The following is a 26,674-nucleotide window of genomic DNA, read 5'->3' as shown; positions in this document are numbered from 1 at the left end:
ATTTGTTAAAAAAACATTGACAATTATAAAGATTTGAAAATATATTACTTGTGTGCATTTGTGGATTTGCCTTATGATAATTAATGGCTCATTTCTTCTCGTACCATCCTGCTCATCTGCAGGATGAACTTGACTCCTGGTGCTGACTATAGTGTTGATGTGTTCATACTTAAGGGCAGTGGGTATTCTGAAACACTTTGCTTGGGTTAGAAAAAAAGTCCAGCAAGTGCTTCATTCATGTTATGTCTTCTAGTTCTGAATGATTCTTGCAGATGACCTGTGTGAAACATTGAAAGGAATTGTTTTGTCTTTTCGTTGTTGATATTCTTGACGGATAGAACCTGGAAATAATCTTGACATGGAATATTAGGAATAACATAATTGTTGCTATTCATGTAAGAGGCTAACCCTGAAGGAGCAGGAAGAGGGCCCCTATCCTTGAAACATTCATAGGTCTAAGAACTCCATTCTTAGTGCTTACAAATTTCAACTATCCTATTCCCAAACTTCTTAAATGTAGGGAAAAAAAATTCAGACAGCTAGTGGGCAGTTGTAACTTGAGATTCTTGTAATTTGTGACACAGCCTGTTGATGATTTAATGAATGATGTAGATCAAAAGGTGAACAAGATTGGAGTTTATAGAAACCAGACAAGACATTTGGATTTGTTGATTATCATAAGATCGTTGCGAGATAGAAAAGTGTCCAAACAAGACACTGTAATTTGCACTTCTTTGATTAGTATGTCTACTTCTGTGGTGGACCAGTTCGAGGTGCATTGGTTCCTAAGACCACTGGGAATACAAGGCTAAGATACTGAACAAACAGCTGCTGACCCCATTATCATTTCCTTTGTTTGTAAACATGAAATCCCTTTGAACCTGTAACGTCACAAAACTCCCCTACTAAATCTCCCTTTGAGACAAAAGAGTTCCTTTTGTAGCTTACGAAAAGTTACTTGTGGTTGTGAACTTGATAAGAACGTTTTGAGGATAGGTCATAAACATTTTCTTAAGAATTCTTATCTTTTGATGTAAGCAATTAAGAATTTGTAGCTCTGCAAATGTTTTAAAAATAGGGGCCAGATTATCAAATGTTTGCTTGTGTCTTAAATAAGAAAAATGTTTTCCAAAATATTCCTTGTCATTACTGTACGCTGATATTTTGATGTCACCTGAATATTTATTGTTGGATGATTTGAATTATTGACTGATATTTGTTTTGCACAAGGAAAAACACCCATTGAATATTCAGTGTCTTGTTTTTCATTATGTTTTGTGTCTGCAGTGACGATTTGTGTATGATATTCCAGAGTCTATAAATTATTATTTCAAAATATTTAATCCTCCAATAATTTCTTGCTTTTATCTTGCAAGTCTTTACAAGATTCATTAGCACTGACATGCTTTAATTTTGAAAAAAATGGAAAATGTTTCCTATAGACACTGGTACTGTAGTCTAGTATTTAACAACTTCATGTCTTTGATGCACTGACATTTTGGTTTGCCATATCACGTGTCTCTATGAGTACTGCTTCATTCCTTTTCCTTCCTGTCGTTCAGTTCCCACTTTTTTTTCATTTACATTTTACTTCTTGCATTACATGACCTTCAATACGGATGTAATTATATAATTACATACTCCATGGAGATTCTCATTACCTCTGCTTCGGGATCACACCCACATGTTCTCTGTGAATATCACCAGGACACTCATACTCAGTTGTGACATGTTACAGTGACTTGATATGAACAACAAGTTTGTACTGGATGCTTATCTAGCACAATGTCATTATTTGACGGCTTGTTTATATGTTGGGATCTGAGACACAGTAACTATGAAAGAATAAGCTTCCAGAGGCCTAGGTTATTTTCGTCTGTGGGTAAAGTGAGCAAAGAAACTTTCCAAATACAAATTGAAAATTTATTGTCGCGCACCATTTACGCTTGCAAAATGTTAGAAATGATGGAAGGTTAAACCATATGCATATGGGATATATTTATAAAAATTGCTTGCGTAATCATAATGAAAAAGACATTGATTGCTTTCAAGTTGTACTGTTAGTATGGGAATAGTGAAAAAGGTACACACGAGCTAATCTTATCTGGAGCCATAAACAACTTTGAAAAAACGATATTTTCCGTCCAATTTTTACACTATCATTTGGAACATTACTTTTATATACTTATGTATGAACCTGTTTCCTCTTGTCGTTACTGTCATTGACTGTCCCGTTCTGAGTATATTGTGTTCTGTCATAGAACATTAGAATTTTGTCCATTTCTTTACCAAGGAATATTCTTTTAGATTAGCAGTAATGGAAACAATCATTAAAGCGTTTGCATGCATCCTGTATATATTGTATGTCCATATCTAATGTGTTTGAGGTTGAAAGTAAAGGGGCCTCTATGTTCTGATCCTTGTGTCAGGAATTAGGTGTTTTGAACATGCAGCAGGAAATCTCCAAGATCTCTCTTTATTTCCTGACACTATGTATCCGAGCACCTGTGCATGCAAGCTAGATGTTGTCTGTCTGTTTCTGTCTCTATGACAACAATAAATCATCATGTCAGTGTTGGTATCACTGTATTTGATTGTCATTCACTTCCTGCCATGGAGATATTAAGCACATATATTGAGTTATGTGTGATGTATACTTACAAAGTCCTGGAAGTGATTTCTATATACAGTATATGCAGAACTAACAGAAAAATTAAAGCTCCCAATTAGCATATATATTGTCACTGGCTATCCATACTTTCTTATCAAACTGTATTGGACAAAGTAGGTTAAAGTTTTTTTTATGACTGAAATCTTATCAGCATGTCAATTAATGAATACATCATTATTCATAATTTCAAAATTTGCAAATATCCCTATTTTTGTTTAGTATAGTTTAAAGTTTTGAATAAATTTTAACTGGCCCTCAATCATGTCAAAAGGAAGAAAGCACCTTCCCTTTTCAAGCCTCACAAAAATGAGATGAAGACAGAATTATAAACCATTTTAAAAATGCCATTGTGAAGCTTGAAAAGGTTAATGGCCCCTCACAAATACTCTAGAATGTCGATCGGAGTTATCACAAAAAAGGCTAAGGCTCAGTATATGTTTTGAGAATCTCCATGGAAGTGAAACTATCTGTGTAGTGATAGATGTCGTAAGTTTGACTGAGGGGTCAACTCTATGTCGTGCTGGAAGCACAAGTAACCTTGGTAACTGACTGATCCACCAGACTGTAGCCTGGGCTGTAGGTTCACTGCGGACACATACTGACGATGTTCTCTCTCCTCTTACAGTCCTCCTTTCTATATCTTCAGGCATCCCCAACCACACCGCCTCAATTCAGGTACTTTTACATCATGTCCTTCCTACTGCCCCTCCGTCCATCTACCTGCCGACTGACCACCTTGTGCACCACCAGATAGATCTCACCTAGTGACAATCATGATCTACATTGAGTTACATTTCCTTTCTTGAAATTCAGAGACAAGTAATGTTTCTGTGAATTTCAAGTAATTTGTAATTGTTGTTTAGAAATAATATTATGAACTATATCTCAACATATATGAACAAAATCACAATGAAATGAGTATAAACATCTGCATAGACTAACATAAGCACACTGGAGCAGGGCGTATAGTTTCTGTAAAGGTGATCAATCTGGTGTCTGAAACAAGCCATTCTTGCTGAGCAGGGTTGTCTCCCTTTGGCTACAGCTGCATGGGTAGTTGATCAGGTTCATAATAATTTCCTAGTTGCATATTTATCTTGTAGATATTTGAAAGTGGAATTATCATAAGTCAATGTCTATAGATTAACATGACCAGGTCTGTTGAGAAAAATGTAATTTATGCATGTCGGTTGTGGCTTTTTGGATGGATTCTTTACAATTACAGCTGAAATAGCTTCAGTCACTTCACTAATTTAATTAATGACCTGCACTTCAGTCAACAATTTCTGAGGTTAGTTTGGCAGCCGGGATGTCAACACTGTTTATACACTGAAGTGCTTTGCAGGAATGGCTTGAGGTGTTCACCAGTGACTGGTTGTCATGGTAACCTGATGGCCTCATGGTGTGTTGGTAGTTTTAGTTGGTGGGAGTGTGGTATGTTTATTTTGTTCTCTGTATCAAGTGACATGTGTATATTTGCTTTAAATGGTGTTGTTGATTTGAGTCTGTAAGAACCTGTAAATGAAACACCACCAGAAAACTAACTGTCATGTATTTTAACTTTGTTCAGAAATTTGAAACTAACATTTTTAAATACCTTTATGAAACATTACGTCTTAATTATCACTAGTATATTTGCAGTTTTAAGTAAATGTGTGTCTTGAATTTCACTGACTATGTACCAAATGATTTCTAGATTATGTTTAGGTGACTGTGTAGTTTGGTATTGCACAAGTGCTTGCTATATTGCTGTCATATGAATGATCCTTATTGTTTTCACCCATGTGGCCAGACTGTTGCTGGGGTAACTTAGCCTAAATGGTTTGTTTCTTTCACCCTCAGCTTTGTGTTCAGAAACTTCGCATCCTAATTGAGGATTCTGATCAAAATTGTAAGTATACTATGTGTTAAATGTATTTGATGGGAAACTATGTTGTTATGAACCGAATATTGAAGTGTGGAAGTAGCATGTCAATTTTTGAAATATTTTTAGTTAGAACATAGTAGTAAAATATGGAGAAAATAATTTAACCAATGATTTATCTTTAATTGGTAATTCCAGTGTTCATGATTTTTGAGATATGGCATAAAGGAGTACAATAAAGATAACGTTAAAAAATGTGTTAGTCCTTGACTCATTTACATAATTACATCTGAAAATTCGAGCTACAATATTCCCAATTGATTTTAAATAAAATTAACAAGTGTTACGTTTTGTAGGGTTGTATTTGAGTGACCAGGTTGAGCAATGTAATATTTCCCCCTGTAAATTATGGAAGTGTGAAATGTGGCAGACACTGTGTGTAACATGGGTTTTGTGTGACAGTGAAGTACCTGGGCCTACTTGCAATGTCACGTATCTTGACCACACACCCCAAGAGTGTTCAGATGCACAAGGACCTCATCCTGCAATGCCTGGATGACAAGGATGAGTCAATACGACTAAGGGCATTAGACCTCCTCTATGGAATGGTGAGACACTGAGAATATTTAACACAATTATATCTATACAGGAAGTCTACCGAAACTTCCCGTACAGAAACCAAGAGGATTGCGTTGTGAGACTTTCTGACTTGCTTGGCGTTTGCTATCATATACTGATTGTGTAGATAGATACTCATGATTTGACTCGCAAGCTTATCTGCTCCAGACTTGATTTCTACAAAGACTATCGTTTGCTAGAATATTGTAGTGTTCAATGTTAAGCAAAAATGAAGACATAATATTTGATAATATTGAGACCTGAATATGATCAAATATAGAAACTGTTTAGAAGGTGTCATAAGTACATGCATTCAGATAACATTAGTTTTAATTGCTCCATTATGTATTGCTTAATTAAGTCACTCACAATTTTTTGACGTATTCAGGTATCAAAGAAGAACTTAATGGAGATTGTGAAGAAACTGATGATACACATGGACAAAGCAGAAGGGTCGCACTATCGGGATGAACTGCTATCTAAGATCATCCTCATCAGCAGCCAATCTAACTACCAGTTTGTGACCAACTTTGAGTGGTAAATGAAATTTCCTCATTGCTGTTTTTGTTGAAACCAGATTGTGCATGTTATAATTCAGTTATAATGATAAGTTTGTCCTTGTGGCTACTGTTTTCAAATAATTGAAATTTAACATATGTTATATTTAACCACTTTCTGAATGGCATTTTGTAATCATAGCTTTCAGCTGTTGGAACAGTGCTAAATAACACTTGTCTGAGGGGTACACAAAGTTCGCAGTCTAGACTACCAGTTGTCGGACTGATTTTTGTCTCGATGGCTGAGTTGGTTAGGCAGCTGACGGAGGTTGTAGAATTTGTACTTTATGAAGAAAATGTAATCCCAAATGCAACCTATGTCACATTTGAACAGATTCTAAATGGCATTGTGCAATCATATTTTAAATTTGTCACTAATGTAAGCTGTTTTTAACCTAAGATATCAAACATTGCTTTGTCGATACTGGTTATGATCCATTGTTTGTGTTCTTGACATGTTCACTCTGATGATGACACTTGTTCAAATATTGAGATGAATGTAATACAATGTTCATTCTAATTCTGACGTTTGATTGTGTTCTTGACATGTTCACTCAGATGATGGCACTTGTTCAAATATTGAGATGAATGTAATACAATGTTCATTCTAATTCTGACGTTTGATTGATATCTAACCATATTTCTATTACTCATTGAGGCTGCACGACTGCTGATGAGGCTTTAAGCATGTTACACAAGAACTACTATAACTTACTGTTAGAAGTTTTATCTGTGTGATAATATCTTGCAGGTATGTGAGTATCTTGGTGGAGCTGACTCGGATGGAAGGTACCCGACATGGAAAGATGATTGCTAGTCAGATGCTGGATGTGGCCATCAGAGTGCAGGCCATCAGGCAGTTTGCTGTGGATCAGATGGTGAGATAACTAGATAGCAGTGTTTTGTAAACAGTGTTTTGTTTGTTTCCATCTCTTCCAAAATGTTGAACTTCAGACCTGTATAGGTCTTTGCAGGGTTCATATATCTCCTATCAATGGTGTCTCATTTGTTATCTCCTCGGTGTTTAATGAGGTGGATATAATCAATACCTCATCCATTTGTCTGTAATCATTTCCTTTCCAGAGCATAACTAGAAACCATTCAATATTTTTTTAACCAAAATTGGTACATGTGTCAAACAGATCAGATCAAGCAGTGGTGCCTTTTACTATTTACTGTGTTTGGGTGGGGGTTGACATTTTTATTATTACAGATTTCCATGGTAACAATTTGGTCTCACAAAGAGGTTGGTTCAGTTACCACAACATAGCTTAAAATTGCTCAGTATCTATTACTGAAAAATGGCAGTTATGTGAGACTGATCCCCTAGTCATGCCTTATGGTGTTGGCAGATTTTCTCTGTTTCTATGGAAACAATTTTGATTTAGTCTCTAAAGGGAGGAGTGGGCTTCTTTTCTGGAGCACAACTCGAAAACTGTTCAAAATCTTTCTACAAGACTTAGTAGATATATCAAACAAATCTTGAAGTGGTGGCTTTGCTATTTCAAGATTTGTGGAATTTGTTTTTCGTGATTTCCACTGAAACGACTTAGACTTAGTTAACAAAAACTGTCAGTTGATTTGTTCTTTCAAAATTGGATTGAGAGGGAGATTTGTCATTTTCTGATGAGTCTTGTTGAACATGACAAGGTGTTCTTGAAGATTGTGTGTGTTTTATTCTGCAAGTTGTAACAAATGTGTTTGTCTCAAGGCAATCTTGTTGGAGAATTCCCATGTATTGGCCAACAACTCCCAGCGTAATGGCATCTGTGAAGTCCTGTATGCTGCAGCTTGGATATGTGGAGAATTTTCAGAGTAAGTATGATTAATTTCTGAAATCTTGTTTGTAATAATATGGGTAGATAGGTATTCAGATACTAAATCCAAATAGTGATAATGGTGATTAAGAATCGAAACTATGTGGTCAGAATCTATTTTCCATGAATTAAATTGTACAGCCATACCTATTCTCCATACCTAATACCAATGTCATAATGTATTCTTTATTCTTATTAAGATGCCTGAAAGACCCCAAGTCCACACTGGAGGCCATGCTTCGTCCCAAGATCACCATCCTGCCAGGCCACATACAGAGTGTATATGTACAGAACATCTTAAAGCTGTATGGGAAGGTAGTGCGGCAGGCTGAGGAGGAGGGGAATGAAGACCTGCTCCGGGAGGTCAACCAGCTTATGTCTGAAAAGCTGCCCATCTTCGTCTCCAGTGCTGACCTGGAGGTGCAGGAGAGAGTGAGTATTGACTGTGAAGTAGAACAAAATTCTGTTCACAGTAAGTTGAAGTTTTGCTTTTGTTTTCAATATTTCACCCTACAAGTACTTTAGCTTTGCTGGTAACAGTTGAGTGTTTGTGTTTCTGCAGGCTTGCTGTATCTTACAACTGGTGAAGTATGTCAGCAAACTCTTAGACAAAGGTGCTAAAATCGGAGATGACATTGAGCTGTTATATGCAGGAGAGCTCAACCCAGTCGCTCCTAAAGCTCAGAGAAAAGTGCCAGTACCAGAGGGGTAAGTCTGAGATGGATACAAACTGACATTATCCTAGTTCTAAAACTTAGGGTAGTCCAGCTTTTTGAAGGGATTAAGTGCTTGTCACTGTGCCATGATGGTGTGGATTTTTTACTTCCTTCAATAGCTTGTCTGTTTTTGAATTACTTATATGTATACCAGCCCTTCATAGTAACTGGAATGTATTATTTGATTGTCAATTTAGAAGTTTCTCAAGAATAGATCAGCATACAGATAGTTGTCATGTATACAAATATGTTTGAATGTGACTTTGTGGTAGAAAGGGTCATTGACCTTTTTGTTCACATAAATGCCTTGACTGCTTGACAGTTATGGATACATTGTTTCTTTCTAGGCTGGATCTAGATAAGTGGATAAATCAGCCACCTCCTGAGAGTTCAGATGAGGAAATTGGGGGCCCTGCCTTCTTCACCTCAGGATCAGAACATAGGTGAGTGTTGAATATGTCAAAAATAGAACCTACATCAATCAAGTTGATTGTGAAATTCAGGGTGATATTGATTAATATTTATTCAGTTTTCATTGTGCTTTTCTTTCAGAGATACCTACCAGTATGAAAGTGAAAGGAAATCCTATGAACCTACTGCAGAAGAGTTAGAGAAGGTAAGGTGTAACTAAAGTGTTGTAAACAATGCTACAGTTGCTCAGTGTTCTTTGAACTTAGGAAAAATAGAAAAGCGGTTGTTTTTCCGACTTTCCCCTCTGTAAATGATGGTACTGGATCGGTGATTTCATCAAAGCTGGAAATCTCAACTACGTCGTTGTTACCTTAGTTTATATTTTATATCAGCATTTTGATGACAATTGAGATGAGAAAATACAAGGAGATAATCATTTTTGTAGCATTGTTTACAGTACTTTAGTCTTTTAGAAACTTATGATCTGTAAAGGACATGGTTAAAATTAGCCTTCAGCAACCAATACTTGTAATAAGAGTTACCTACTTGTGGTCAGGTTTATGTGTGTCATTGTTTCTTAGACAATTCTCAGCATGATCGCATTTTATGGTGAAGACTTATTTCTATATACCCATATATGTTTCTATATACCATATAGCTGGAATATTGCTGAGAGGGTTGTTGATCAAAGAACAACTGACTGTATGTGTAACTATCAATCCAGTTGGATAGCATAGTTGCCATCTAGTTGGATAGCATAGAACAGGTTATACATAAAGATTATGAAATACACACGTTAAGGTCCGCCATTTAGAATACTGTAGCTCACTGTCACTACTGTACTGTTTATTCTTTTTCACAGAGATCCTCCTTGGAGTACTTATAAGCATTAAAATGTTCTTTTAATTCTTGCAACAGTACAAAACAAAAAAACATTTTTGTCTTGTGAGACCACCCCCACCGGGTCCGCTGGACCCGTGACAGCCAAGAGCAGGTAACTCCAAATATATAGGTGTGCGGCCCAGCAGCTGAGAGTTGCGGTCCATTTGGCTTACCTGTCAGCCTTGCAGGGACAGCTGATGGACCAAGGGAGCGCTGTTGACGACTCTCTGTCGACAGTGTTAGGGAAGCAGCTTATGGAAGTGCATTCTCTTCTGGTGCGGGACAGCATTAGGTGCTGTGCTGTCGTGGGTTTGCGTCGGTTATTGCTTTCCGTAGCTAGGTACTCTCCCGCTACACAGCAGGCACTTCTTACATTGCCCTAAACCTTGGGGTCCTCCCTGTTCCCTGGGGCTTTGCAGGTTGTGTGGGAGGCTGTAGAGGCTGTCAGCACTTTCAAGGACTCTAAGCCCTTGTAAAAAGCAGAGGTCCTCCATGCCGAGATCCAGTCTTTACTGGACAAGGCAGCCATCGAGGTGGTTCTGGAAGGTCAACAAGAAGACGGGTTTTATTCCACGTACTTCCTTGTGACCAAGAAGGACAGAGGGTTCAGACCCATTCTGAATCTCAGAGGGCTGAACAAGCTCATGCTTCCGTCCTTCAGGATGACGACACTGCACTCAGTGATCTCCTCCGTAGAGACAGGGCATTGGCTCACGTCAATCGATCTCGAGGACGCTTACCTCCATGTTCCAATGTACCCTGAGGTCAAGAAATACCTTCGGTTTTCTTTCGACGGAAGGTGTTATCAGTTTCAGGTTCTTCCCTTCTGCATCTCTACAGCACCGAGGGTGTTCACCAAACTTACGTTGATACCAGCTCAGGTAGCCAGGTCACAGCGCAAATGTTGTCATCTGTACCTGGTCGATTGGCTCTTGAGGGCCCTAGGGCACCTCTTATCACACCAGTCCACATAGCAAGTGATGGACATGCTGTTGAAGCTCGGCTGGATCATCAATCTCAAGAAATCATACCTAACCCCTGCTCAGGATCTGGTGTTCTTGGGAGTACGGTTCAATATGGCACAGGGGATTGTTTCCCTAGCCCCAGACCGCATTGTCAAACCCGGGGTTGACTGTGTTCCATAAAGAGAGTGAGCATCAGATTGCCAGATACTTACTGTCCTAAGAGAGATAGCACCTTTCATGTAATGGCGCCTATTGAGCTCCCTGCTGTCACGCAGCCTTCACCGCCCGGTACCTCTCTTTGACATGCTCACGTCTTAGATGTCTGTAAGACCCTTAAGGCTTATATCAAACGAAGAAAGGACATTCAAAAGAATGATCGGTTGTTCTGCTGCTATGGTGGTGGTAAGGCTGGCCTTCCGGCGAACAAGCAGACCATCTCTAGGTGGCTTGTCTCGGCCATTTTTATGGGATACACCTCGAAAGGTTGTTCATCCCTGAAGGTTTGAAGGCTCATTCTGTTAGAGCAGTGGCGACGTCTAAGTCATATGCGGCAGCCCTGCCCATTGAGGAGATCTGCTCTGCGGCTATATGGAGCCGGCTGAGCACGTTCATCTGTCATTACCAGTTGGACAGACTATCCAGCAAGCGTGCTCGGTTTGGCCAGTCAGTTCTCACCAGAGGGCGGGGTTCAAACTCCCTAGCCGATTGAGCCTTACGTGGCAATTGATAAGAGATCGTTGATGATGTAGCTGAAGCAATCAGACTGGTGGTTGTTTTTAACATATACGAGGGGATGTCAATAAGTTTTGAACCTTGCATAGAAAAACACAAAGTATTGGTATGAACCGCATTTATTTTTCAACATAGTCCCTTTGTGAGTCAAGACACTTGTTCCATCTTTTCTGCCAGTCGCTGATGCCATCTCTGTAGAACTAAGCCTCAGTAGCAGCAATAAGCTCATTATCATCCCGAAATCTACGACCACGCAAGTGTTTCTTGACATTAGGGAACAGATGGTAATCACTTGGTGCCAGGTCTGGAGAGTAGGGGGAATGCAGCAAGATTTCGTACCTGCATTCCTTGACAGCAGCGTCTGCAACGTGAGAGGTGTGTACTGGAGCATTGTCTTGATGTAGAAGCATACCACGTCTGATCTTGCCCCACTGCTTCTCCTTGATTGACTGTCGCACTTGCCTCAACAAGTTAGCGTAATATTCCCCATTCGTTGCTCTTCCTTTTGGTAAGTAATCTATGTGGATGACGCCTTTGCTATCCCAGAAGACTGTCGCCATTACCTTCTGCACTGATCTGGAGGCTTTGAACTTTTTGGTCCTGGGAGAAGTGACATGTTTCCTTTCCATGGATCCTTGTTTGCTCTCAGGATCATAGTGGTGGATCCAGATTTCATCACAGGTTACTAGCTTAAAGTGAAAATCTTCTGGATTCTTGTTGTATCTGGTTAGCATTGAGTTGCTTATGGTGAGCCTTGTTTGCTTCATTCCATCTGTAAGCATTCTTGGCACCCACCTTGCGCATTCCTTAGACTTGATGAGATGTTCATGAAGAATTGTCTTGACGGATCCATGTGAAGTGCCTGTGGTCTCCTCTAACTCGTATAGTGTGATTCGACAATTTTCCACCACAAATCTATGCACTCTGTCAATGTTTTCCTGACTAGTTTTTGTTGTTGGGCGACCTGGACGGGGGTCATCTTCAAGACTCTCTCTACCATGCTTAAGTTCATTGACCCATCGTTTGATGGTAGCAGATGAAGGGGAAGACTTCCCATAAACTGCTGAAAGCCTTTCTTCAATGTTCTTCCCCGAGTTTCCTTCAAGAACTAAAAACTTAATTGCTGCTCTATACTCAATTTTATTCATTTTCACTGCTGCGAGGGGGGTCTCTTTCTGTCAAAGTGAGCTGTTCAATAACTTCTGAGAGTAGGATACCAAAACTTATATATCACATCAGCTACACCCCAAGGTTCAGTGTCGTACCATAGGCTGGGACACCTGGGTATGAAAAACGCTCAAGGCTCAAAACTTATTGACATCCCCTCGTACTTTCCATCTTTTATCCTGGTGGTGGGCTCTATTATGGTGGCGATATTTTTGGTCTAGACTGTTTCGAGACTTCCCTAGCACCCTGGCTGGTGCCAGAGAGAGTGTTCTATGAATTTTATCAGTTGCCTGTCCTGGCTCCTTTTGATGCAAGAAAAAGGTGGGGGACGGGGAACAAATTGGCACCCGGTGTCAATATCTCGAGATATTATCGGGTTATTTAAACCATCTTATGTCCTGGCCCTGGTCTGCATCCCACCCCAAGGCGAATATGGTCACGTGACCAGGTAAGTATGATTCCATGTTGCTTACTCTCTGTAGTAAAGGGTATCATCTTGTGTCAGGTTTATAGGCAGACAGAATGCCTCTCCCTAAGATCAGCCTTTAGAAGTCTGTCTTATGCCTATAAGTACCCCAAGGAGGATCTCTATGAAAAAGAATCGAACAAACCTGTAGAGGTTGCAGATTCTTTGAATAGAGTTCTCCTTGGGGTACGCCCAACCGCCTCCCCACATTCTGTCTGTATTGTTTACAGAACGGAAGTGTTTGGTTTGAGGCTATTGCTTTGGAGTCACCTGCTCTTGGCTGTCACGGGGCGCTGGTGCCCAGTGGTGAGCGGTCTCACAAGACAAAACGTTTTTTGTTTTGTACATATGTTTTCTTCAAAGTATGGTTACAACTGTCACAAGAATTAAAAGAACATTTTAATGCTTATAAGTACCCCAAGGAGGACTCTATTCAAAGAATCTGCAACCTCTACAGGTTTGTTGGAATAGTGTTGTGATTGAGCATTGTGATGAATGTTTGTGTTGCAGAGGCGGGAAGCCAGGAAGGTTGAGATGGAACACAATCCCCACTACCTTAAGGGAGATATCAAAAAGAAGGTTGGTAGTAAAACATGTTGATGGACATAAGTGATGATTCAGGCTGAAGTGACTAATTGAAGGTAGACAAATGGTTCACTTAAGTGGGACAGAGTTGTGTTTCACCCAAACACTAAATAAAGCATTAGTGGTAACTTCATTTAAAATTCTGTCTGTTTTCATCTCGATTGGTCAAATTTCAGAAGACCAGTGGCTTGGAAGATATTTTTACACCTAACAGTAAATATTTCATAATATCAGACATGTTCTCCTGTCATTTAGAGGTGTTAAAACTATTATAAAACTCACGTTTAACTACTTAGGATTGGACTGTTCATGTTCCGATAATCAATCACAACACATTTTCTTTCAGTTTACATAAGCTCTGTGCAATCCCTGTTAGTGTTATGTAGTAAAGTATAGAGAAATTATTATTTTTTTACCTTACCAGTCCGACAGTCTGGTTTTTGAATTTTTTTAACACTGACAATACACAAGCATTTGCAAGTTTCTTAGGCCATTTTTATTCTATAATCAAAATGGAAAGCCTATCTGCTTCCTTCATCCATCATTCTTCTCAAATATAGATCCAGAGGAAACAATATTTGTGTTTTATTCTCCACCAGAGCAAGAAGTATGATACCAGCCACATCGACGACATCCCAGTGGCTACATTAGACTTATCTGTGCCACTCCACGTGCCAGGTATGTACTTTTTCACTCTGCATGCCCTCACTTGATATATATGTATGGCTCTCTGGTGATTTGGTTTCTTTGTTAACTACTAACAATGCATGATTGTAAATACAGAGAGAATTTGCCTACAGATGGTGTAAAGTTGCCACATAAGATATGAGACATATTATAGAGACACTTTTGATGTTCTAAATACATCAATGACATACAGTACCTTTAATGATTTTGGGGCTGGTATTTAACAGATGTAGACTATAAAACCTCGCTAACCTGAATAAAGTCCAGCTCACCTGAACAAGGCCTGATTGAATCAAGATGGAGACTGGCACAAAGTCTTGAAAAACCATCTCTTCCCGAATTGATGATATTAACTTGATTAGAAAATAAATGTTTAAATTGGACAGCTGGACAGTACTCTAAATTCCACGGTAATAGAAGCTTCAGCGTGCCAAGTCCTCTGTGCATGATATGTCTTACTGGGATAGCGGCAACTGCTATATCTCTCGGCTTTTTTCTCTCTGCAGGTCTGTCTGCCTCAGATAAATATTTAAATATGTATTCAAATGTAGACACGCGTGACAAGTCCAAAAAAGGAAAGAAAGGCAAGAAAAAGAAGAGGAGGAAAGGAAAGGAATCAGACTCAGAAGAGGACCTCCCTGCAATGCACGCTGTCAGCACTGTAGAGGAAATGCCTGAGGTATTCATTCTTTCATTTGTTGAGAGATTTAAATGCTTGAAATAGTAGCAATTAAACACAAAGCTATTGATTCCCACTTCATTTTGTGTTATATGTGTAGGCTGTTAATTCTATATGGTGCATTTGTCATTTTCAGGGTGCTCACCTCTCAGACAATGAAAATGCTGATGAATATTCATCGGATCCCTTCAAGAAATTAGATGTCAACCTAGATGAGTGAGTATTTTTATGACATTATGAAAGGTATGGTGGTAAATAAATATGCTGGAAGCACCAACTTCGACAGATTCTGTTTTTTAACTATGTGCATGTACCAGTTTAGGTCTCTACTTTCAAGGGGCAGTGGGTTAGCCTACTGAATAAAATATTCGCTTGTCACCTAAGTTCTGGGTTCTATTCCCGAGAGTGTGCAACCCATTTCTGGTGTCCCCTGCCAAGATGGTGCTGGAATATTGTGAAAGGCGGCAAAAATAACCCTATGCTTGCACGTTCACTCATGTGACAATTATTTTGTGATGCTGTAATGGAGACTAAGCAAAGCTGGGACATGAGAATATGGAATATATTTTATAAGCCATTCAATTAATCCCCATTTGGGTTATAGATAGTTGTGTGACCACAGACTTTATGTTTGTATATGTGCTTTAGACCACTGCGAGATGATGAGAAACTGCCAGTGAGGCAACACAGACTGGTGCTGGAGTCATCGCCAGACAAGGAGCTAGACGGAGACACAGAGAAGACCAAGAAGAAACATAGGAAAGAGAAGGAAAAGAAGAAAGACAAAAAGGAAAAGGTAAGATTGCATACTGACCGTCCAAACTTGTCTTGATCTCTTTTAGAACCACATTTCACTTGGTTTTAAGTGGCTTGTAGGTCTGTGTTACTGTAAACTAGGCAGTGGTATGTGATAATCAGCATAAAGATATAGCTTAAAAGGCATCGTAAAAAGATTTATCTTGACTTGCATAGCAATGTTGGCTACCCATTGGTCAAAACTGGTTACGTGCTGTAGGTATGTATTTTCCTTATCCTGACTCCTTATCCTTATTGTGCTTATCTCCTATGCTAATGATAGTGGCACACGTGAATCCTTTGTAGTTCCCTTGAAAAGGATGTGAAAGTTCGCTTTTTGCCTACGAGCTGCGTCCCTTGAACCCTAGAGTAGACACAATCTTTTTGATGACAGCCTCTGTATAGCAAACTTGCTTTACTATCTTGACAGCAGTATAAAATTATGCTAAACATCGCTGTCACGGTAAAGTACAGTTAATGTCCAGAGAACACATTGGCTTTGTTATTTCAACTGTGATATAATGAATTTTAATTGTCACTCTAATACAGGGATTTTCATAATGTATCCTCTTAGCAAAAGTGACAATATGATGAACTATTTTATGTGGATAAATTATGTGTGAAGATACTTATAGATGAAAATAGCAAACAAGGGTTTGTTTGTTGCAGAAGGAGAAGAAGGAGAAGCGAGACAAGAAGAAATCGAAGTCTGAGAATAAGGAAAAGGATGGCCCAACACTGCTTCTGACAGCAGCAGAGGAGGAGACAGCATCTGAGGCTAACATCGTCAACAATGTTGAAAATACACCCAACAGCACGAGCCCTCCAGAAGAACAATCAGATAAGGTCAGAGAATTATCTTACATTGACTCAGTTGTATGCTATTCTTGGCCTACCACTTAGAATGCCTTTGCTCTTGGTCAGTAGAATCTATCATTTTCAGGGACATACATTAGCACTCAACCTCTGACTTGTTGTCAGTCACTAAGAGGAATCGAAAAGGTAGCAGAATATGAAAAATTTATGGGTATTGCTTATATATATAGACGTATATAACAGATGTACTTCAGTAATTTAAATCCCTGTTACTTGGTTTTGTGATGATTTGACAAAAGAACACAGGAAAAGTCTGAATCAAGTTGCAATATTTTCATGCTGAATAAATTAAGTGAACTATTTCTCATCATTAGTTTATGCCTGGTTTTTATTGAGATTTGCTGTTGTTATAGACATTTTGTCATAAAGATTGTGAAAAAAAGTGTTTTTTATTGTTAAATTGGATTTAATTTTTATATTTTGGTTAATGAGTGACTGTTAAGAAAAGTAACTTTGTTCGTGACAGACGAACGACATAGAGTTCTGGCTGTCAGGAAGTGATGCCGCCACAACCCCTTCTCCTGTGAAAGACTCAAGGCCAGTGGTGAACAATGTAGATCGAACCAAGTCACCCAAACTCACAGTCAATGATGTTCTGTCATCAGAAGAAGAAGATAGTGCTAAGGTTAACGAGGAGGTTTGTAGTCTAATCCACTTTGGAAGACAATATTTTCTGTGTGGATGGTTATGTCTTTAATGTTTGAAGCAGCACAATAATGATACATATTAAATGTGTACACAGCAGATCTCACAGGGACATAGATAGCCGACTTATCTTGGTGCAATGCTCAGGTATGCAGAATTGATCTGAAGATTCTCCCTGAGTATAATTCTTGATTATCAACTCCATACCAGTGCTTTTGGTTTCACCCAACTGGTAAAAGACCATGTATCACCTTTCTACAACATTCCACTTACCTTTTGGGAAATAGCTTAAATACTGTTAAAAGCATCATAAAACACATACTTAAAACATAATTCTTCAGATATTATCTTGTCCTCTGTGTGGAGGAGGTAATAAGGTGTGTCTGGATGCCTTAATTGTGATCCATGGCCTTGACTAATAGGAATCTGAGCAGGATTCATGATGATTAAGATGAGCATTGTTTTCCCACATTCAGGGCAAACTGTGCTCATGTAGACTATAGCAACCTCATAAGCCAATACCAATGATACAAACTTTTTGCGACAACTGCAAGTAACACTATCTGCCTCAAAATTACAGCAGTTGTTGTGATCTGTCCAAAGCAAATTTTCTGAACTAATCTCAATTGATTGTCATTGCATTGAATAATGTGGTTCATGGCACAACATGTTATAAGATCTGTTGAATCCTTTACAGAAGCCTAAGAAGAAGAAGGAGAAACGTGGGAGTAAGAAAGAGAAGAAGGAGAAAAAAGACAAGAAGAAGAAGGACAAGCTGCGGCGGCATGAGTATGAAGAAGCAGAGGGTATCACCACCCCATCAAAGGAGAACATCTCCATGTCCCAGCAGGGCACACCCATGGAGATACAGCTTCCGGTATGTGTTGGCAGTACTTAGTCACTCAACATCGATTTATCATGGTTTTTTTTTCAGAGTTTTCATAAGCGGATGATGTGTAAGACGAATGAGTCAATTGTTTTCCTTCTATTGGAGTAAATAATGACTGTACAGGTGATACTCTTTTTCCCGTACTAATAGTAATATTTTTCTCTTTTTGTAGCCTATGTCCAGTTACAAGCTCCTTGCTGAAAATGCAACGCTGAGGATGGTAAGTAAAATTAATGTAATACTGTTCAGGTTTTAGACAAGATACCTTGAAGCAATGTCTGTTATTTATTATAGAACACCAGATGTTATTGTGGTCAATGGTTCTTCAGTAGTTACAGGCACTGTAATTTGCCAAGCAAAGTTACATCCCTTGGACTGGACAAAAATGTTTGATTGTGGATTCAGATCCTGGTATACCCCTAGTATGCTAGTATGTTTGTCAGCATGGTGCACGTGATGATGTGTTTCAAAAGTCTAGAGCACATCATACTTTCCTTCATTATCAAGCTAACGCAAGGCTGTCTTAAATGATGTTTAGCCAAACTAACTGATGCAATTACCTTTTCACAGACGTATGAGACACGAGTGTCCCCACAGCGTAGTGACCAGATCATCATCTCAGTAGTCTTCAATAATCTGACCAAGAACCATTTAAAGGACTTAGAGTTTAATGTCCTGGACACTCTCAACACCAAGCTAATCAGAGGGGTAAGGACTTAGTATCAGGAGTTTAAGCCATCTTTTCCATGGCTACTCCAGAGTGAATAGTTAACCACATCCAAACTTCAGATGCAAGATGATGGACCTACAAGAAGAGCATTGGATCTCTGCCCAGTTTAGTTAAATGGAGGCATGCCATGACTATATCCACTGGTTGCCTATTTCAAACGTGATTACTTTTAGCTGTGATGATGTAACAGGAATGTAACAGACTGTTGTATATCTGTTGCAAGCTCAGGTATGGTTAATGTTCAGACTGTCCCAGTGAAAGAGTTGCAGTGTACATAAATCTGCACCTCTCAGTATTTAGTCACTCATTCTGATCCTAGGACTTTGTCCGAATGGGTGTCCATAAAGCTGATCATGTACACAATTCATTAGTGTAAGCGATAGTCTGTCCTCAGACTATGTTTGTGCTGCTATGTTTGTGAGCAGATTGTGGTTGCAAAGTGTATTCCTAACTTTTCTTTGTTTCCAGCTGGGCAACTCCCATCATGATGCTGTAAGGGTACCCTTCATCCTGTTGCCCGAGTCTCAGAACGAGGGACAATTTGCTTTCAGTGTTGAAAGTATTTCTATGTCGCAGAAGATGAGGGGGACACTTACGTACATCATCAAGGTATTATGATAATCAGTGTGAATCTAATAAAACAATCTTCAACAGCTTCTTAGGTATTTGCTTTCTCAGTTTAGAAAAGAGTTGTATATGTGCTAATGGTGTGATGCTCGTATATGTTTGAAGATGACTGAAGTATTTTCACTGGAGATGAAGACTTTGCACAAGTTTAGCCTTGATCTTTGTTTGATTGTTCAAACGATGCTAGCCAATATACTGATTGTTATCACTTAAGTAATATGTGGGCTAATGATTAACCATGGTTAAACATTGATATATAAATGTGCATGTAACTGATGCTTGTCATTCCACCTTGAGGTGTATTCCTCAACAAAGTACCTGTGTTTCTTTCAGTCTAGCGATGGCTCAACTCATGAAAAACTTGACTTTAAGCTTCACCTTCCCTGTAGCTCCTACCTTGTCACAACACCATGCAAGAGGTAAGTTCACATATGCTACATTTAGATATAGCATGAAGATCTAGGGTAGAATAAGTCTTCAGCAACCCATGCTTGCCACAAGAGGCTTGCCATAAGAGGCGACCAATGTGACACATGTCACTGGTTCTCAAATGCTCAGATCGATGCTCATGCTGTTGATTACTCAATTGTCTGGTCTAGACTTGATTATTTAAAAACCGCTGCCATATAGAAGGACTATTGGTGAAAACCTAAACTCACTCATGCACTCTCAAACATTCTCACCATTCCTGCAGGCCGTTTTGATCAGAGGTGGTGCAAGAAACCAGTGCTGGTTGTATGAGGCAACTGGATTTGATGGTCAGACTAGTAGCTTGCAATATCACTCACTGGGTTGCCTGGTCCAGACTCAGATATTTACAGTGCAGCATCAAGCAACAAATACTGAACATGAACATTTGTAGAGATAAGATAAAAGGATTAAATACAGATAACAGGGATAAAATGCTGACAATTCTTTAGTCATTGTTATAACATCAGTCTAATTTGATTGCCCAGTGATTAAGAAACAGATCTTCACTCACACATAAGTCAACAGAAAACTCTGTGGATTCAGTCAAAACTATTAGCTGTGGAGGATAGCATGCTTTTGCTACAATCATCTGGGCAGGTGCTCTAGTCACAATTTGTCCTAGTTGAGACCCATTGTTTGACACTCTGCCTGTTTGACATTGTCACAATATGTCCTAGTTGGAACTCATTGTTTGACACACTGTTTATGTTTGATATTGTTACAGTTTGCTCTGGTTGGGACCCATTGTTGGTCACTGTCCCTCTGTCATGTTTGACACTGTCACAAACTGGCCTAGTGGGGACCCATTGTTTGACACTCTGCTCGTTTCATGTTTGAAATTGACAGCTCTTATTTGAACCCATTATTTGACACTGCCTGTTTCATGTGAGACCTTGTCACAAACTGCCCTTGTTACGGACCCATTGTTTGACACTGTCTATTTCATGTTTTGTCACAAATTGCCCTCTTTGGGACCCATCGTTGGACTCAACTGCCTGTTTCATGTTAGATGTTGTCACAAACCTTCCTTGTTGGGACCCCTTGTTGAACACTGTCCCTGTTTCATGTTTGACATGGTCAGAAAGTGTCCTAGTTGGGATTCATTGTTGTACACTCTCCCTCTTTCATGTTTAAAATTGTCACAAACTGCCCTTGTTTGAACCCATTGTTTCACACTGATTGTGTTTCATGTTTGACATTATCAAAATCTGCCCATTCTTTGACACTGCCTGTTTCATGTTTGACATTGTCACAAATTGCCTTTGTTGGGACCCATTGTTGGACACTGTCCCTGTTTCGTGTTTGACATTGTCACAAATTGCCCCTGTTTTGCACCATTTGTTGGACAATATCCTTCTTATATGTTTTGCATTGTCACAAATTGCCCTAGTTGGGATCCAGTGTTTGACACTCTGTCTGTTTAATGTTTGTGACTGGTTAGCATTTGTCTCTTAATAACATTCTTGCTACATGAAGGCAATCTGTAAGTATTCAAGTCTAAACCATGCAGCCAAGTGACAGACACTATGAGAATTGACTTAAGCAATGTCATGTCTCAACCACATTAGCAATTTTGACCATCTTATTTCTTTCTATCTAATTATAACCGGGATCTTCTTAAGAGGGTTAAAGTCTTATCCATCACCACTTGAAGCTTATTCTTGAAGATAACATGTATATTACTCAAAGTGATGTCAAACCAACCCACTGACTGTTCCTTTGTTTCAGTGATGAATTTGCTGAGTTACTAGCCAGTGGAGACTTGCCAGAGAAGGGCTCCTGTAAGCTGACGCCAGTAGACTCAGAGTTTCCACATGTCCTCGCCAAAATGTGCTTTCACCTGCATTTCAGATGTAAGTTTGTTTGAAGTTAAAAAACAGTACCTGGACAAAAAGCCTTGTTGTTCCTAAGCATTTGTTTTTGACAGAATGATACATTCGGAAAGACCTATTTATATACTTTATTGTTATGCTTTGTCAGTAGCTCCATCTGCTAGACAGTATCTGTAAAGACTAAATTGCATGAACAGTTTTATCAGAAGACTAAGTTGTCTTTGATATTCAATTTCAGTAATAGAACAAGTTGATAAAAGTGCTTCATTATTTAGCAAGTCCATTCAAGGTCACCCTGTCTGCTTACTGGTCAAAATGGTGAGTATTTCTTCAGAGCTGTGGAACATTTCAAAAATTAATGTCTTTGTAAGTGGGGCGGTTTGGTAGCCTAGTGGTTAAAGCATTCACTTGTCACATGAAGGCCCAGTTTCGATTCCTCACATAGGTACAATGTATGAAGCCGATTGCTGGTGTCTCCAGCTGTGATATTGCTGCAATATTGCTGAAAGCGGCATAACACTTCATTCACTGTCACTCGCTCTATGTAAGTCAGCTGATTCTTTGGTCGGGTAGGTAGTGTCTACCAAGGAGAGGAGGGTTGGTGGTTTGATTGATCATGTCTCAGTGTCAAACTTGGTACTCAACCTTACCTTTAGGTAATAGAACAAACACTGTTGACCCCGAGTACGAATGTTTTGCCTGACTGGGGTATCTCCACTGGCTATGTGCATGATTGTTGCTGTATGTGAAGTATTACTGAACATGAGGTAAAACCCATTTTATTGTACCTACCTCTGTGCTATAGAGACATCCTGGTTTTAGGACATGCAGATTAATTTGAATCATTTTTGTCTGCTGATATGTCATGTTTGTGCTGAAGACATATTTTTTCTTGTTGCAGGTAAATGGTACTCTGAATGTTGATGGGAAGAGTTCAGAGAGCAAGTTGTTGTCAGGATTGTTAGACGATATAAAATCTTTGTTGACAGAGGAGTCTTAACACTGAATCGGCACGTAATTTATTGTGATTCCAGACATTGTGATGAATACTACAAATACATATTTCATTCTACTGTCTACTTCTCTGCTTTTTATGGACCACAACATGTGATGCATCACCACCAAGGCAGGGGTATCCTCACCTCGGGCATGACTGTGACAAAGATGGATGATTTCGCATGTACAGGATGCACCTAATTTCACTGTGATTACACGGATACAGGCATTGTTTGGAAACTATGAGAGCTTTTCATTTGTACATTTGGTTTGAGCTCAAGTTTTAGGAGGCATCATGATGGAAATATGAAGATTTTGAAGTTAAACATTTCCTCAGAGTGCTGTCCTGTTAGATGCTGTCAAGTTTGATGGTTAACACAAAACCAGGATCATGACTTGACCAGTGATAAACACTGATAAAATTGTTTGATAGAAAAGGTTCTTGGTGCATGCCATATTTATCAGTTACAGGAAAGTGAATGATCAGTTTTCTTTGAAATATAATCAGATATTGTGAAATAATATTAAGGAATCAAGTGCATGGACAGATTATTTTAATGGGTATTATTTAATTTTTCAGACAATTTGACTGCCTTTTTTTTATTAAATTCTTATGTTTATTCTCCTGTTTCGACATATTATTGTGCAACATATATGTGAGCAATGCTGTACATCTGCCTATCATTTAAAGTAGTACGTATTGCAAACACTTTGGAGACTGCAATTCTTTACATCATGCAATTTGGTCCATCAAATATTTTGTCCAAGTGGTTTGCAAGTTCTACTTGGACTGTCGTTAACTGTATTCATTATCTTTGGTTGGGAACTGCCATGTCTCCCTTTGTACTTCCTGTCTTCATTATCAGTCAGGACTCTGAACATCCTGCAATGAAAAGTTTCCACTTCAGTGCACACTGGTTCAAATGTGAAGTTTTCAAAATGTAGTCTTGTGACTACATGAAAGAGGGACAGTTTTCAACTGCATTACAGTGTCATACCACGTTGGTTAGACATTGCTTCCACAACATATTCTATTCCCAACTAATGTTTTGACACTGCTTACCCCATGTTATAAATCAGTATGTCAAATAATCAAATGTGTATTTCAATATGGTAGTCAGAACAGTTAATATGGAATTGTAGAGCAGGTATTTGGTGACCAGCCTTTAGATGAAAAAGTTGTCTGTAATGTAATGCACTGGGCAAAGCTACTATGTTGTAGAACCAGACAACTGTTAAACTGCCGATGGTAGAGAGTAGACTGCTTACAGTTTCAATATGATTTTGAGTTCAAAAGCCATTTCCTTTTCATGTCTTCAAAATGCAACCACAGTCTTGTCCTGCTATTATATCTCATCATTGAGAATCATTGTGAACGTACCACAAGAGGAATAATCAAGGTGATCAGTGGGGATTTGTGTTTAGGGCTTTCTTTAGAAAATATCTCTGTACAGATGGCTTACTGATGAATGTTTCCTGTACAGATAGCTTCCTCCTGAATGTTCTCTGTACAGAGGGCTTTCTGATGAATGTCATCTGTACTGAAGGCTTCCTGCTGAACGTCCTCAATATCGAGGACCTTCTTTTTCCTGAATGTGCTCTTATATGGCTGTCTTTTTTCTTTCTCTTTGTAGAGGGTAATGATGACGTTTAGATGCGCCATTTTGTCCAAATGCTCAGATCAGTTTGTTGGTTACGACTACAATGAATGTACTCTGTAGGTTAATTATGAAATTGCTGTATGTATTCATGGACGCATATGGTTGTTGATGTGGGCAGAGTATATCCTTGTAATTTGCAGCATTTTTTTGTGGTAAATGGATTCACTATGTGGAACTGTCTCGCACTGTCTCCTGTCTGTTTCTGTTGTTTTGGTGACATTCAGTACATACCATAAGAACCACATAAGTTGTGTTGGGAACGAAACAGTCGGATGCTTATATCCCAGTTCATAAAATATTTGTTCTGTTACTTATTTTGTTGAATCTTTGGCTATGCATTCAAATGTCGTGCACTCTTGAAACCTATCATTCCAGAAAGTTCATTTTTTTTAAACTGAGACATGCAAAGACCAGTGGGTCCATGAGTATGACGCGAAGAGCTGATGTTTGTGGTCATGGTGTGTTACGCCTTGACAATATTTATTTGTAGAGGTGATGTGTGAAGTATAGAAACTATTAAGCAATTTCTATCTGTGTTATGCCAAAGTTGAATCTTGTTTTGTCTTGTTTATGTTGTTCTGTTACACATCTGTGAGAATGTTTTGACTTAGTCCTGCTATCAGTTCTGTGAAGGCACTGGAGCAACACTCACTGTACGTAGTGGCTGGAGATAGGCATAGTCTGTACATACATTATATATTTGTCTGTATGTATATAACAATGGGAAACTCGGGAGAGGGGGAATGTTCAGGTAGTATGTACAGCAGCACTGGGTCTTGGATGGATGGTTGCACAGACAGGTGCCCGGTGACAAAGGGAAGTTAACTGTTGCAGCCAACTACACACAGCCTGAGGACACCAACACGCCAGGATACTAATGTGGCATGAGGCCACTATGTATATATTCTGGTCATTCCTTTAGCCGTTCTGATTTACTTTTCTGCATGGAAGTTGGCATCACATTCAGCTAACATGTGACTTATCTTGCTGAAACTTTGCAGTTGAAATACAACAGGCCTCATTATGAAAAAGATCAAGGTACCAATAGGTGCAGTGTGAATGTTTTTTGAAAAATTTTATTGATAGGACTTTGTTTGATGTGTTCAAGTTTGACTGTACCCCCAGTCCTTCCCCAGGCAATGTCTCTGCGACATCTATGCACCTTAGTTAGAAAGGGTGAAATCTAATAAGTTATTTATAATCTAGTCGAATTTGACATCATTGTAGTGCTGTCAGTTTGTTTACCTGCTCTCAGTACATAATCTTAAATGGTGCGTTTGGTTGGAGCTCAGTGGCTGCATATAGTACAAGTGCTGCACACGTTTGTACAACCTCAGTGACACATTACATCATCTGAATTGCGACATATTGTGGTTGTACAACCTCAGTGAGAGCATATCAGAATTGCTAGACCCTGATTGTACAACCTCAGTGAGAGCATATTTGAATTGCTAGACATGTGGTTGTACAACTTAAGGGACACAGCACATCTTTGAGGTTTCAGCTCCGTCGAACAAGTTACATTAATAATCCCTGTAGAAACTGTATATAAGAATTATTGAAATAAGTAGCATGCATTGTGTGGATATTCTTGATTTTAGGAGATTGAAAAAGTAAAATTAATCCATTTTTTTTTCTAAAGCAATTGTTAAATGAAAAGATATATAATAATCAAACATGCTCCTAGATTCTGTGTGAGTATACGTGTACCCTTGCACCTGTGACATGTTTTCTTCTCTGTTCCTATACCCATGTGCTTACAGACATCTTTCACGTTGGAATTGCCAGTACTTGTAAGAAGAATATTTCCCCTATCATTGAGTCTACATTATCAACTCTTCTCAAGTGTATGTGCATACTTGCAGTTATGGAAGAAAATATGTAAGATATTTAATTGTATGGAAATTGATCATGTACAATGAGATGTATTTTAAAAATAAAATCCTCGAAGTAAATGGATTCATGTTATTTTGAAACACGAGAAAATCTGAAGATGGATTGCAAATCTGTTGACAACTTAAAGTTGATTATTCCATGGCAAAGGATACTAGAATTGGAAAGGGAGTATGAATGCCAGAAGGTTATTTCTCCAACTCCCAACACATTTTGCTCTAGGCCAGCAAACAATAATAGCAGATAACATCAGAACTATGAGGAAGGTGTTCACTCCTTAAATTAACAATTGCCACAGAAGTGTTTGAGTAAATTGTCATGAAGTCTGCACTGTAATTGTCAAACCTGCAGCAGTTACAATGTAGAGAAGGGAAACCTCAATCACATCTGCACCACGCCAAACTCTTGAATGTCACTGAAGATACCCACTCTGGGTATGATT

At 38.9% G+C, this 26,674-nt stretch overlaps 1 protein-coding gene across 4 annotated transcripts in view; it reads left to right on the top strand.

The window, feature by feature from the left end:
- The window catches only part of LOC137291732 (AP-3 complex subunit delta-1-like), a 35,548-nt gene extending 9,254 nt beyond the window's left edge, over positions 1-26,294 (top strand). The window contains exons 10-34 of one of the 4 annotated variants that reach the window (XM_067823228.1): positions 3,318-3,346; positions 4,514-4,562; positions 4,998-5,143; positions 5,542-5,690; positions 6,462-6,588; positions 7,422-7,525; positions 7,728-7,959; positions 8,090-8,235; positions 8,591-8,686; positions 8,796-8,859; positions 13,377-13,445; positions 14,051-14,129; positions 14,690-14,817; positions 14,954-15,033; positions 15,466-15,613; positions 16,282-16,458; positions 16,955-17,125; positions 17,831-18,010; positions 18,195-18,242; positions 18,593-18,730; positions 19,221-19,361; positions 19,713-19,798; positions 21,579-21,703; positions 21,921-22,000; positions 22,584-26,294. In XM_067823228.1, the coding sequence (XP_067679329.1) occupies positions 3,318-3,346; positions 4,514-4,562; positions 4,998-5,143; positions 5,542-5,690; positions 6,462-6,588; positions 7,422-7,525; positions 7,728-7,959; positions 8,090-8,235; positions 8,591-8,686; positions 8,796-8,859; positions 13,377-13,445; positions 14,051-14,129; positions 14,690-14,817; positions 14,954-15,033; positions 15,466-15,613; positions 16,282-16,458; positions 16,955-17,125; positions 17,831-18,010; positions 18,195-18,242; positions 18,593-18,730; positions 19,221-19,361; positions 19,713-19,798; positions 21,579-21,703; positions 21,921-22,000; positions 22,584-22,682 (2,891 nt within the window). In that variant the 3' untranslated portion in view covers positions 22,683-26,294. Of the gene's footprint in view, positions 1-3,296; positions 3,347-4,513; positions 4,563-4,997; positions 5,144-5,541; positions 5,691-6,461; positions 6,589-7,421; positions 7,526-7,727; positions 7,960-8,089; positions 8,236-8,590; positions 8,687-8,795; positions 8,860-13,376; positions 13,446-14,050; positions 14,130-14,644; positions 14,818-14,953; positions 15,034-15,465; positions 15,614-16,281; positions 16,459-16,954; positions 17,126-17,830; positions 18,011-18,194; positions 18,243-18,592; positions 18,731-19,220; positions 19,362-19,712; positions 19,799-21,578; positions 21,704-21,920; positions 22,001-22,583 lie in introns of all 4 variants that reach the window. The other 3 variants (XM_067823227.1, XM_067823226.1, XM_067823225.1) reach the window with 3 other exon arrangements.
- Positions 26,295-26,674: the final 380 nt, after the last annotated feature.

Source organism: Haliotis asinina, chromosome 7 (genome assembly GCF_037392515.1).
Source record: "Haliotis asinina isolate JCU_RB_2024 chromosome 7, JCU_Hal_asi_v2, whole genome shotgun sequence".
Taxonomy (NCBI): domain Eukaryota; kingdom Metazoa; phylum Mollusca; class Gastropoda; order Lepetellida; family Haliotidae; genus Haliotis; species Haliotis asinina.
Note: the sequence above shows the minus strand (reverse complement) of the source record. Positions and strands in the feature narration are given on the sequence as shown.